The 13770-nt window shown below is 34.4% G+C and overlaps 1 protein-coding gene across 1 annotated transcript; it reads left to right on the forward strand.

The window, feature by feature from the left end:
- Positions 1-515: 515 nt before the first annotated feature.
- Positions 516-10465, forward strand: LOC118754285 (sorting nexin-27-like). The gene is made up of 8 exons (XM_036489161.1): positions 516-901; positions 1080-1236; positions 8587-8689; positions 8764-8846; positions 8911-9556; positions 9615-9804; positions 9901-10079; positions 10147-10465. Exons 1-8 carry the CDS (start codon positions 823-825, stop codon positions 10213-10215), a joined length of 1506 nt encoding a protein of 501 aa, XP_036345054.1. The 5' UTR covers positions 516-822; the 3' UTR covers positions 10216-10465.
- The last annotated feature ends 3305 nt before the right edge of the window (positions 10466-13770 follow it).

Genomic DNA, 13770 nt, shown 5'->3' on the forward strand with positions numbered 1-13770 from the left:
CGTTAGTAAAATATATCATGTTTTCTGGGTGAGTAATTCGTTGGAATCTTCGCGTTAAGGCCTGCAAAAGAGGCGCGGTACGGTACAATGCGGTATAATCCCGTACGATATGCGGTATCAAATACAATGGCGGCATATGAGAGCGTCATTAAAATTATTTATATTAACAAATATAAATTTTGAAGGACGATTGCGTTGACGTCTTTTGTCCTCATCGCTCTTCGCACGGTTTCCTGCTGAGTGCCTTTGCGTATATCGTTACCGCGTATCGTGCGGGATTATACCGTCCGGTGCCGTACCGTGCCTGTTTGCAATGGCATTTAGGCGGGCTGTGAGGCATTCCAAAGAGTTTTTATTTATAAATGTAGATTAAAGTCTTTTGTCCGCAAATATTTTTCCAGCAAATTTCCTATCTTTATTTGGATTTCACACGAATGGCCGGCATGCATGACGATGTATTCTCAGGTGGCAGCCACAGAAGGAAGTGCTCGTATTCATTTTTTTTCTCATATTTTCATTCGGTCCTCATAGCAAAGGAAAGTAATTTTTTCTGCAATTGAAACCTGTGAGGAGTGTTTTTAAATCTTATCTACAAAAATTGTCTGAAAACGATTTCTACACTGTACAATTTAACATTGAAATGATTTACGTTGTACCTCATTAGCCAACAAAAAAGGACGTGGCCATAGAACTGATGAAAACCGAAGTTACGCAAATTTAATAAACTTTAAAAGTGCATCACTAAGCAGGAAGATACGAGTCGTTTTATTACATATAACTACAACAAATAAAAAATTGTATAATTGAATTAAAGGATTTAATATGAGCGGCGGTGGAGTTGGTAGTGACTCTACAGCGCCAAGCGGTCCGCGAGTGGTTCATATATATAAAACGGAAACAGGTATTTGTGATTGAAATTTCTGGACTGTCCAAATACTATAACGTCAGATAATTCTGTAATACTGGAATAATAATTATTTGCGAAAAATTTTTAAGATCTATGCTTCCTATGCCATTCTTTAAAAGCGCACGGCAAAAGTACCTAGAGTAATTTTATTGATTTTTTCTTTCAATTTTAGGCTTTGGTTTCAATGTGCGTGGACAAGTTTCTGAGGGTGGGCAACTTCGTTCAATAAACGGAGAGTTATATGCCCCCTTGCAACACGTAAGTGCCGTGCTCGAAAACGGCGCCGCAGAGAAGGCAGGAATAAAAAAAGGGGATCGCATACTAGAGGTGTAAGTACTAATATTCACTATATAATATGTATGTATATGTATATCATATATGTAGATATTTTCGCGTCTTATTTGTGACAGTATAGGCTAATTGTTGATTTATTTTTCTTATATTATTACTTTCGTGAACTCATGGTATGAAAGCATAGATGGGTGCAATCCCAGCAACCTGTTTAGTACGCCCCTTTGTGTATTGGAATTCGATAGTTTATTTAACTAATCACTTGCCATCAGTATGGCCAGAAAAAATATTGTTAAAAATCGTCCAAGTGACGATAAAATCTTCAAAAAACTATAAAAAGGTGACAGAACGTTGGAAAAAAAAAGTTTCTCTAGAAATATTTTTATTTTAAAATTGTATGGCAACAAAATACTTAATTTGTTTTATTATACAAAACCATAACACATTTTATTAAAAAAAAAACTAACAAGTTCATGAATTCAGTTTACTTACATTTTTAACTGACTTAATAAAAGGAGAAGGTTATCAGCTAATATTTTTTTATGTACATATGGTACCGCATAACTTTGGACCACTTCAACCGATTTCGATAATTCTTTTTTTCATCGGAAGGGTGGTCCCATACTAATTTCGTTTAGATCCGATAATTGGATCAGGAACAAATTAACGGTACACCAAAATATTGATATGAGAATTGAAGTTGGTTCTGTTTTTTGCTTAAAAATTACATGTTCGCGGAGAGTAAATTTTGTAAAACTATGGGGTGAATAAAATTTCAGTAGCTCATGAGGCTAGTGAAATTTTTGACAAATGTATAGAAAATTGTGATACTCGCAAAGATTGTTGATGTGTGTAATTTTTCTTTAAATAAAAGCTTAAATTGATGAATTGCAATCAACGATGATAGATGTTTTCTTAAAATATTAATGTAACTTCAATTTGTAATATTTTATTTCGCATTAATCTGCGGTTATCAAAATATTACTGCTGTCAAAAAATATTTCATTTCACACAGCAGATTGGCGAAACTGTCTCACCATAGTAAAGATATTCAGCCTCATCGAAAAGTGCATGGCATTGCCTAAAAATTCGATTCAACTAGTAAATTAAAATGGGAAAACTTTGATATGGATATTTTTCGACAATTTTTGTCGTCTACTTATTTCAGCACTACAATATGCAATGTCAATGTTGTCGAGTCGTGCATTTTAGTCTAATCTACGGCGTACGCAGTAAGGCTGATTATTCAACACCTTTCCCCATAGGACTTCGTTACCGATTCACACACGCCCTTTGAAGATAAATCTTACTTCTGACAACACTGTTTGCCATAGAGCATTGCACAAGGTTGTATTGTCTCTTATCTACCAAACCGAACAGCTGAAAAATGGAAAAAATTAAAGTGAATTTGCTAAACCCCGTTGTGGTGGTGGTATAGAGGTCATGAAAACTAACTCAATAGGGCTGCTCAGGATGTTGCGGAAATGGTCTTGGATTTGCAGTTGGAATTATAGGGAATTTACATGAGGCGATTTTTCAGGCGATTTTTAGTTGAAAGCAACAATCGCCTGGTGTAAACAGCCTTTCAACTAATCGCATAAAACGAAGTTGGTCGGCTCCCTACTTTCGTTGAACTTTTGGTTCAACTAATCGCCTGTGAAAGTTGAGTCATGTAAATTCCCTATTACATTTGTAAATTTTATGCTTGCTGCTATGTTAACCGCGGTCATTTTATTGTTGTGAATTGACAAATGCAAAGTGCAAGAGCATATGCACAAGATCCTGAACAGCCTTAATAGGAAAAAATAAGTATGCAATTAAAAAGGAACATTTAATATATGGGCAAATCTAAAAAACAGGTAACCTTTGTGTTATTTAGCTATATTTTCATTGCTGTATACTATATCAAGCTGATTGCTTTTGGATATAATTCATAGACGTATACTTGAAGCCTCAAACAAATTTGGAATGATTTTGTTGTATAACTTCTGAGCTATAAATGTTTTCTTAAAAAAAAAAAAAATATTAGTCTAGCCCTAAATTAATTTTTTATTTAAACATTTAGTCCAACGTTTTCACCAACAATTCACGTTCACGTTTGGTTTTGTGGTCGTTAGAAGACATATCTTCTATTGCCATCTTAAATAACCTTATGAAAAAGTTATGACCATGAAGAAGTTCTTGTGACAACAATGATCTGATTCGATGGTGAATCGTCCTTGAATCTGTATAGTACAGTTGGTGGAAATTTCAAAATGGGGGAGTATCATTAGTCCACAGAAATCCCGTATACATAGACTTATTTCAGACGAAATACCTGAGAGTTCTTACAATTATATTTGTAGGCATTTATCAAGTATAGTCTTTATCCTGTTTAGGACCGCAATGATTCTGGTGGTTGATTGAACGGTGGTAATTTAACTTTGATCTTTGGTGTCTCCGAGTGACTTCACTTGAGGATTTTTGCCAATAACTCGACTCCAGCGCCACTTCGCAGCTCTCTTTGTGCAATAGTACATATTGACCCCACCGTTACCAATATATATTTTGAATACGAGCCAAATAAATACGATTTTTAGTAATAACTCGACTCCAGCGCCACCTGGCGTTTCAAGTTGTTAACCTTAATTATAGAGGGACCCGCTCAAACCCATACACAAAAATCATTAAAATCGTTTCGCGCATTTAGGAGGGGTTCTCTCACAAACACACGTATATATCGTAATCCACAAAGACCCTAATCAACAAAGTTTTTTACAGGAGAGCAAAAAACATTATAAAATGAGTATGAAAAACAGGTAGCATGTGGCATGTAGCTCCGTTGTTTTTGATACTAACACTTTAATATTTTTTAATATGTGAAAACGCAGTTTTGAAAAAAGTGTCGGTTAGGCCTCTGTGAATTAAGGTAGCGATATGTATTTACAGATAGGCAAAAGTTTCCTTATGTTTGAAATGCGACACGCCCCCTTTCACAATAACCCCTACTTGTCTCCAAATACCTCGGTATCTGGTCCACCTATCAGAAAAAAAGTGTCCTATATGTTAATCCAGGCAATAACCTACCTAATTACTTACAAAAAATTATGCTAATATAGGCAAAAAGCTACCCACGTACCAAATTTTAAGCAAATCGGACCATAATACGATTTTTTCGAATAGATAGGTCCCTGGTCCACCTACGGGAAAAAGTACATTTTTTTGGCCTTTGGACTTCTCTTTATATAGTTAGTATAGACAAGTGAATTTTTTGTGTAATTTTTAGGAGGTGAAAAATTAATTATGTCATAACTTTTGAAGCACACCATATACTGGTTGAAATTTTATGGGCAATTTAGTACTTATGTGTACACTTAATTTGTGGTAGGTAAAGTGTGCCCTAAAAAATAACTAAATGGCAAGTAACTCAAAGTTTATAACTTAAATTTTCACAATTTTCGAAATTTTCGATTTATCGCGTATAGTTTTTTAAGCATTTCATTTTAAAAACTTGTATTCTACAAACATTATTTCCCACTAGAACCTGAAGGGAGAACTCCCAAATTGAGGCATAAAAGAGTACTCCCTTTGCCATGTATTTCGACGCCGGTATCGAATCAACATTTTTTCGACAAAGGTTTCTCTTAATTTATTGGAGCCTTCTTAATTCAATGGCGTCCCCAGTTTTGCTCGATTGGCTCCACTTTTCGAAATAGCTTGAAACTTTGCTTAAATTTTAACTATTTTATAAAAAACTCCCCCAGTTTTGAAGATATTTTACTAAAATTTTGCACAGGATTGTATTTTAATATTACCTTCACTATCTCTGTCCTAAAAATGTATGCAAAGCTTTTATTTACCTTTCCGCAAAAGCTTGAACAAATTTTTGTTATAATTTGTTAAAAAAAAACATATAATTATGATGTGCTAAGAAATAGTTTTTTGAATTTTATGCCAAACGTATTATTTTGAGTTGTGACTCTTTTGAAGACGGTGTGCGATATGTTCATATAATAATAATAATAATAATAGACTGGCGCTTACACCAGTGTTGCCAGAATATTTTTGTAAGAGCTAATTGGTTTCGGAAAAAATCAAAAAAATGCGTGACTTCTCTGACCGATCTTTAATAATTTTTACGGTTTTTTGGAAACCTTTTGAGCACCTACATAAATAAATTGTGGCGGCCATAATTTACACCTAAAAAATACATAATTCTAAAACCTATTAACGAAGAAAAAAACACATTTACTGATAAAAACAAACAAACAAACAAAAACAAACAAAGTAATACAAAATATTCAGTTCAGCACAAATTGGGGAAGGCAAACTTTTTTCTTCAACTACTATATATTGATCATCAGTTTCTGTACTAAAAATCTTGTTCCATTACTAATATAAGGGGGATTAAGGTAACGATAGAATTTTTAAATTAAAATTAGTCTACTATGGTAGATTCCGTTTAGCTTCGTATTCGCTTAACTGTTTTAGTATAGCTGCACTTTTCCAGTAGAACACTTATTTCAGAAGTAGTTTTATTCATTATACATGCACTTGTTTCGTTTAACAGCCTCGCGAGAAAAATAAAATGATTTATTCTTTCAAGTTAAAAAAAAAACCCAGTTTTAAATATCCGAGTGGTCTAATAGTTGAATACATATTTATCCTCCTTTTACAAACACATTTATATATACTTTATTCTAAACACCTCCCATAGATAAGCCTGCATACCAAATTTCAAGTTCGTGTGACTTATGGTGTCGAAGGTATAGCTCATAAAAAATTCTATGCCTACGGGATGTGCCACGCCTCTTTTATAAGCCCATTCATATACATATATATCATAGATATGTCTGCATACCAAATTTCAATCTCGTGGGGTTTATGGTTCCGAAGTTATAGCTGCTATAAATTTTCACGCCTATGGGATGTGCCACGCCCCCCTTTTACAAACTCATTTATTTATAGCCTACTATAAGCACCTACCAGAGCAATGCCTATATACTGAATTTCAAGCTCGTGGGGTTTATGGTTCCGAAATTATTGCTGATAAAAATTTCACGCCTATGGGAGGTGCCACACCCCCTTATCGAATCCCAATTTTTTTTCTGCTTATTATAGGCCCGGGTGTAATGGCAACAAACACTCTGTCAGAATTTCGTTCGATTCTGTCCGTCCGTTTAGGCTTCAACATGGCACATACATACATACATACATACTTAGACAAATATATATTAGATATCTATCCTTCTCCCAGCGTAAACAAAATTTTAGGAATATCTCCACCCAGGGCCTCCTATCGTGTATTTTTTTAGTCCAATATTCATTTTCAATTGGCTAACATATGTTCCAAATGTGAGCCAAATCTGCACCTAAATGCAGGTTTTAGAAATATCCGGACCACAGTGCCGCCTAGCGACTACATTTTTAGTCGGAATATTTTCCTTCAAGGTACTGACATACGTTCCAAATATGAACGAAATCGGTCCAGCCGTTTAGTAGTTTAATGACATTCAATATACGGAAAACTCTATGAAATTGTGAAATCGTGACGTCTCTGATTTCTTAAATTTTTGACAACAACAACAAAAAGTTTTGAATTTTTTAAATCGAAGTTCCAAAAAAGTGCTTTTTACAGAATTGAATCGGTTAAGCCATTTGGTCAGGCATCGTCATCATACGGAAAACATTTCATTTTTATATATATAGATTTAATACCTAATAATAAAGATAAATAAATAACAGACAATTTCTTTGATAATGATAAAATTTGTCTGAGCACCCGCTCTAGAAACTTGAGTAGTCAACTAGCTCTACTAAACTCTCTTTAGTTTATGTTTTTTCACAGTTCGCAAATCTGTACTAATTTTGTTTTAAATAAACTCCGTGCTTTTTTGGATTTGACGTAAATGGGACATATTCGTAAATTGATCGCTTCCATACCTTTATTCACATCATTGGCTTCAAACCGACTTAAAGTTTTACCCGTGAATTCTCATTTTCGTTGTTGGTGTTTCCGACAGGGTAGGAGTGTGATGTAATGTGGAACGCTATTCCGTCATCCCTTGTCAAATTTGGTTTGGAGACAAACCGGTTTCGGCGTTGTGCTATCTTTAGTGTCATTTTTCGTTCTGAATAGTTTCTGTTTGTCCGTCACTATTTAGAGCCGTGCTAAATCGTTGTTGGTTCTTAGTTAGGTACGTCTCAGCGGATTATATTCTTTCGTTCAACCAGTGGTTTTGTTCTGTGCATACACTTTTTCTTGATTGAATTTTGGTTTATTTCCTAACGAAATTCTTATTGAACAAATTTCCTCGCTTGATATTCGCGTTTTTTTTTTTTAATAAAATGGAAAGCAATTGACTTTTTGTCCACATTTTTATTTTTGAGAGCTGCTCTTAGCCAGCTGACAAATTAGTGACTTTTTTTGAGACTAGAGACGTGAGACAGCGTACTGAATACCAAATAGTCTCAAAATCCAAGTTCACCACCAAAAGTCACTTGTAGTGACTAGAGACCGCTTACTGAATGCCAGGGTAAGTTTAACGTTCTTGTGTGTTGGGAGAACTTGAAAAAATTTTTCTTAAAACTCTTAAAGCACTCTAAATACAATACCAAATATCACATATGTAGCTAACAAGGGCCTAAAGGTGCACTGTAGACTATGAACAATCCGATTTGTTTTGACAACCTGTTCTATTTGCCCGCGCACGCAACTGCAATCGTCAATTAGACCCTTAACAAAGTCTCTAAATCCGCCCTAGCAGCACTTAGCAAAGACGAAGGATCGTTGTTGGCAGAGCATACATACAGGGCGAGAGTTGAAAATAGCATAGATTATCAAAGAACATCCCACCTTGGTTTGCCTATCACATAATTTGCTTGCGCTTTTGATAACGCATAACTTACTCTTGACATAATTTATTTTCGCATTTCAAGCTTTGTGTTAAGTAGGTGACTGCCCACTTAAATTGATTTTCAAAACATAAAAGTCCTTGCTCTATTTTATATTTGTTAGTGCTCGATAAACATTTTATTTCTTCAAGTGCAGCACATTTTCACTTACATATGTACATAAACGATAAGTTTATTTTTAATTGTTATTATCAAACAAAACTATCTTTTGCCAATCAAGTGAGTTTAATCGATCAAGCTATTACGCGCCAACCACATCAATTCCTCTCGCAATTTTTTGGTCATGTTACCTTTTAATCATGTGCAATTTAACTTGTCTTTGGACAGATCGATGTCGAGTGTAGCGTCTAGATATTTTAGGTTTGGGTTTTTTTATGCAAAATTTGATACTGAAATTTCAAGTAAAATTCAAACTTGGAAAAAAAGGTTACAGTATTTATAAATATATAGAATTTTAATGAAAAATCTTTTTCTTTTTTTGTTTCGTCTTCCAGAAATGGTGTTACCGTAGAAGGAGCTACACACAAGCAAGTCGTAGATTTGATAAAGTCTGGCGGGGATTGCCTCACGCTGACAGTAATTTCGGTAACGCAGCAAGTAAGATGTGTATTCAAGCTACATACTGTACATATTATATTATAATTTATAAATTTAATTATTTTGACTCAAAGGAGGCGGAAAGACTCGAACCTCAGGAAGATCAGACGGGTTACTCATATATTGATTATTCCGATAAACGATCGTTGCCTATTAGGTATCTATGTATATAAAAAATTTACACGATTGTGTTTTTCGTTGACCGATTTTGGCATTTCCAGTATACCAGACTACAGCATTGTAAATCGCAATGGAGAGCGTTACATCGTTTTCAATATACATATGGCTGGCCGTCAATTGTGTTCTCGTCGTTATCGCGAATTTGCCAATCTTCACTCAATATTAAGAAAGGAATTTGCTGGTTTTAATTTTCCTAAACTGCCTGGAAAATGGCCATTCCAATTAAGCGAGCAGCAATTGGACACTCGCCGGCGAGGCCTTGAGCAATACTTGGAGAAGGTGTGCGCCGTACGCGTCATCGCCGAAAGCGATGCGGTGCAAGATTTTCTCACGGACTCAGATGACGATATATCCGCTTCGCCAGTGGACATAAAAGTAATGCTGCCGGATCATGAAGTATCTACGGTCTCAGTGCGAAAGTCTGCAAATGCGCAGGTGGTGTGGGAACTTCTGGTTCAGCGAGCCAACCTAACGTCGTACACCCAACAATATTTTTATCTCTTTGAAATTGTTGAATATAATTTTGAACGCAAGCTGCAGCCACACGAGATTCCACACCAACTGTATGTCCAAAACTACAGTACCGCCTCCAGCACTTGCCTCTGTGTGCGTAGATGGTTGTTCTCAGTGAGTAGAGAGCTTGGCTTACCTGATGGCGAACAAGCAGCAACATTTATTTTTTATCAGGTATTTAAATACATATTGAAATTCTACAATTTAAAGTTGACTTTTTTTACTTTCGCAGGCGGTTGATGAAGTGAATCGCGGAAATATACGCGCTGAAGGCCGTCTTTATGAACTGAAAGCCTTACAGGATGCAAAGAAAGCATCGGAATATTTGGCGTTAGCGCGTACGCTACCCGGGTATGGCGATGTCGTATTTCCGCACTGTACCTGTGATAGTCGCAAAGAAGGACATGTAGTGCCAGCCGTTGGTAAGTACATGACAATGGCCATTTTCCGGAATGAGTGATTGATTTTTTTTTTAGTTGAAACAAACAAAAATGTATTTTAATTCTTTTTTTCTATAGGAATAAAAAGTTTTCGTTTGCTCGCATGCCGTGAAGATGGTTCACTTGAGTCGCAAATGGTCGAACTAACCTGGGAAAGCATAACTCGCTGGGAGAGCGATGAAGAGTCAATGTCATTCTGCTTTCAATACAACCGCCCGGACAAACCGGCGCGTTGGGTGAAAGTTTACACGCCATATGTGAGTACGCGTCCAAGATATTTTTCCATAACCGACAGTGAAATCTTTTCTTCATTCAATATTTCAGCATTCGTTTTTAGCTGATTGTTTTGATCGAATAATGGAGGAACGCAAATGGGAAGATAGCGGTGATTAACAAAAGAACGTCTATAACGCTTGAGCGTGGGTTTCCATTATCATAGTTTTACGATATTTTAAGCACCTGATAGAACTCAGCAAACGCAAATATTCATCTCACTTTTTTATTTTTTATTTTTATGCTACTTCATCTAAAAGTTATATCTTCTGTACACCAACTCTAAGGTGCACTACTGGTTGTACTAAGAATAAAATTGGGCCTGAACCACACTGTAACTCATTCTAAAATTTGAAAGAACAACTATAAATGCTGAATACATACAAATGTATAAGCTTTTTTTTTGTACACTATGATGTGTACTATACCTTCATGTACTATAGAAATCGACCAACTCAACACTAAATTAAATGGCCGCTGTAGCACCACATAATTCGCAATTCAAAAAAATTAAAAATTAAATAAAATTGTCCAGATTGTTTAATCTCAGTTAAGTTAACGAATATTGCATATATTAAATATTACATACCCACATACCTACATATATACAAGTTATATATTATTGTATATTTCCGAATTAGCAATTTTTATAATTAAGTAAGAATAAAAGATACATACATATGTCTTATTAAAACATTCATACAATGCACCTTAATCACGCACTCAATTGAAAATCGGCATTTGCGCACCAAGATCAAATTAAACAGCTCCAAGTCACTTAAATTAATCTAAGATGTTTAAAAAATAAATGTTAAAATTGTTGTCAATTTCTAAGAAACAAGCTTAAGTAATCGTAGCAAGCTTACGAACAAGAAACAAACACACTTTCCCATTGTCAATGCAAGTTGTGAGAATCTACTTCAGTTATGCTGAAATGATTAGGCCTGCGGATTAATCCCAAAAAGTGCTCTAGAAATAACAAAGACTTTTTGGGTCAAAGTAACCGGTTCAAACCGATCGTGATCTATAGCTTACACCGAAATCCATTTACAGTTAATTTCAACCAAGTTTTTACTGATCCCTTTATGCCGAAAAAGCCAAAAAACCTGATTTTTCACAGCGGCCAATTTTCGCGACATTTTCATTTAAACTCGCTATATCTCAGACTTTTTATTATCGATTTATTTGAAATTTTTACACAATAAATAAGATGTTATTCTTAAGAAACTGAGTTTACCTACAGTTCTTAATACTCATTAAAAACAAAATTACTTGTACAAGTTCTATGTAAAAAATAATATTCAGCCTCATTGCGTAAGTCGTAAATTAGGCCAAATTGTCGAAAACTATGCAGTGCTGCAACGTTTTGCGGTTTTAATACGCTAGTCGAGTCGAAATTTTTGGCAATGTCGAAAAACGACTTGCATTCGACACGACTCTCGCAATGAGGCTGATTACTATAACTTTGGAACTACTTGCTGTGTAAAGCATGAAGCTTTACAAAAAATTTCTTTAGATAATAATGCTATAATCTATAATGCTGCATTAAAACAAAACAAAATTTTCAAATTTTATAGCACACCTTTAGCATTTGTAAAAACTACCTCCATAATTTTTATAAAAAAGTTTAAAAATCAGCCATTTTGTTTTTAATAAGTATTAAGAACTGTAGTTAAACTCAGTTGCTTTAGAATAATATCTAGCTTGATGTGTAAAATCTTCAAATTAAGCGATAATAAAACGCCTGAGATATAGCGAGTCCAAGTGAAAATTTCGCAAAAATTGGTCGCTGCAAAAATTCAGGGGTTTTGGCTCTTTCGGCATCAGTAAAACTTGGTTAAAATTAACTGTAAATATATTCTGGTGTAAGCTATCACGATCACGATTGGTTTGAACTGGTTACTTTGACCCAACCACTCTCTGGACTCTTTTTGGGCATAATCCGCAGGCTTAGATGGTTGAGGGAAAAATCAAACATGTAGCAGTAAATTTGTATATTCATAAGAAGATCTATCAAACTGTTTATAATTAAAGAAAAAAACGTTATACATACATATGTATGTAGTTATATTCATGTGTCACATGCGGTTAGGTCAAGCAACAGGCATATAAACTATTGTTTATCTTTGCTGACAAATGAATTAATAAATGAATATAGCAAGCGACTTAATTTAATTGTAGATAAATAAAAACAAAAAATTCAAAGCTTCTATTCCATCTTGAAGTTATGTAGTTGAAGCTATTCTATATAAATTCAAAGTTTCAAATGAATCAACGTAAAACGAACAAACACAAATGTATTTGTTACTATATATTAATGAATATATTCTTTTAAAGAATTTCACGATTTTATAATTTAGTTACCTATCCTAAATATTAATAGACTTACATAGGTATATGTATACATAATTTCTACGCAAAGCAGAAATGTGGCCATTACATTGTTAGTTATTTTTTTTTTATAGTAAAATACTCGTTCCAACAGTGACATTCCTTAAGAGAGTAAACCATGCTTTAGTAAGCAAATTAATTATGCATTTGATGGATAAGGTATTCAATAACAAAGATAATAAAAGTCAGATTTAATGATGCTATTCTCTTCCGATGCTTTTAAACTGAAATACATAAAACACGCATATACTACATACATACATATACATATGCTATAAACAATGATGGGTAGTACATATATGGAACTGTTTCTTAAATCATAAATATGTAGGCAGGAACTTTCACGGATTAATTCAGGAATAAAATGACATATTGAGTCGTAGGTCGAAGGTCCATACAAAATGACAGCGGGCTCTACGAAAATCCCCGTTTTCTTTATAAATCCATACATAAGTCAATCGGTCTTAATTTGATCTTCTAAAAATGGAATTATATTGATTTGGTGAAAGGTTTGACGAAGATGTATATTTTATTTGTATATTATATTTTCCGCTAGAAAAGTGATGTGTTCTGGTAAAACAAAACAATAACACGTTTAACAAAATCAAACAAAAAAAAAACAATTCACGAACTTTTTAAGTGACCTAAAACGCCTATAATTTACAAAACTGTGTTTAAAAGACTGTTAAATTCGCGAAGTCATGTAAAAATATGTTGGTCTTAAGAAGATACAATTTCAGCGCGTTTGAAAAAGGTAAACAAACAGGCAGGTTCTGAAATTCACTTCCTGGTGAATTTCAATAAAACTCATTTTGAATTCAAATTGGTACGGGTTGAAATTCACTCTGAATTAATTGGTCGCAACCACGGTTCGCTTGGCAGCAGGCAACGCAACTAGAAAGAAAATTTTATTACGAATGGCAACTATCGTCAGTTGCTGTAGAGTTATCGATAATCGAAATTTGATAGTGCGACAACCAGCAAGCGGCTGTAAACAAGCTGTGCGAGTAAAATCAAATTATTAAAATAGAGTGTTTTAAAGAAAAGACAGCAATAAAGCTAAGTTCATCACAATTATTTGTTTAAGGGGAAGAGAAGTGCGTGAACGCGGCCTCAATCAGGCGACATTTAAAGGATAATTCCAATCCTCTAGGGAATGCTTTCAAGGTTTTCCTTTTTATTATCGTTTGTGTTCATTTTCAAAGCATATTGAGGACTTCCAAAAGGAGCTGTAGTATAATTGATTAATAAACAGATGAACCTCTTCGTTCAACTTTAATCCCT

This window comes from Rhagoletis pomonella, unplaced genomic scaffold (assembly GCF_013731165.1).
Source record: "Rhagoletis pomonella isolate Grant_MI unplaced genomic scaffold, Rhpom_1.0 Rhpom_scaffold_03637, whole genome shotgun sequence".
Classification (NCBI taxonomy): Eukaryota; Metazoa; Arthropoda; class Insecta; order Diptera; family Tephritidae; genus Rhagoletis; species Rhagoletis pomonella.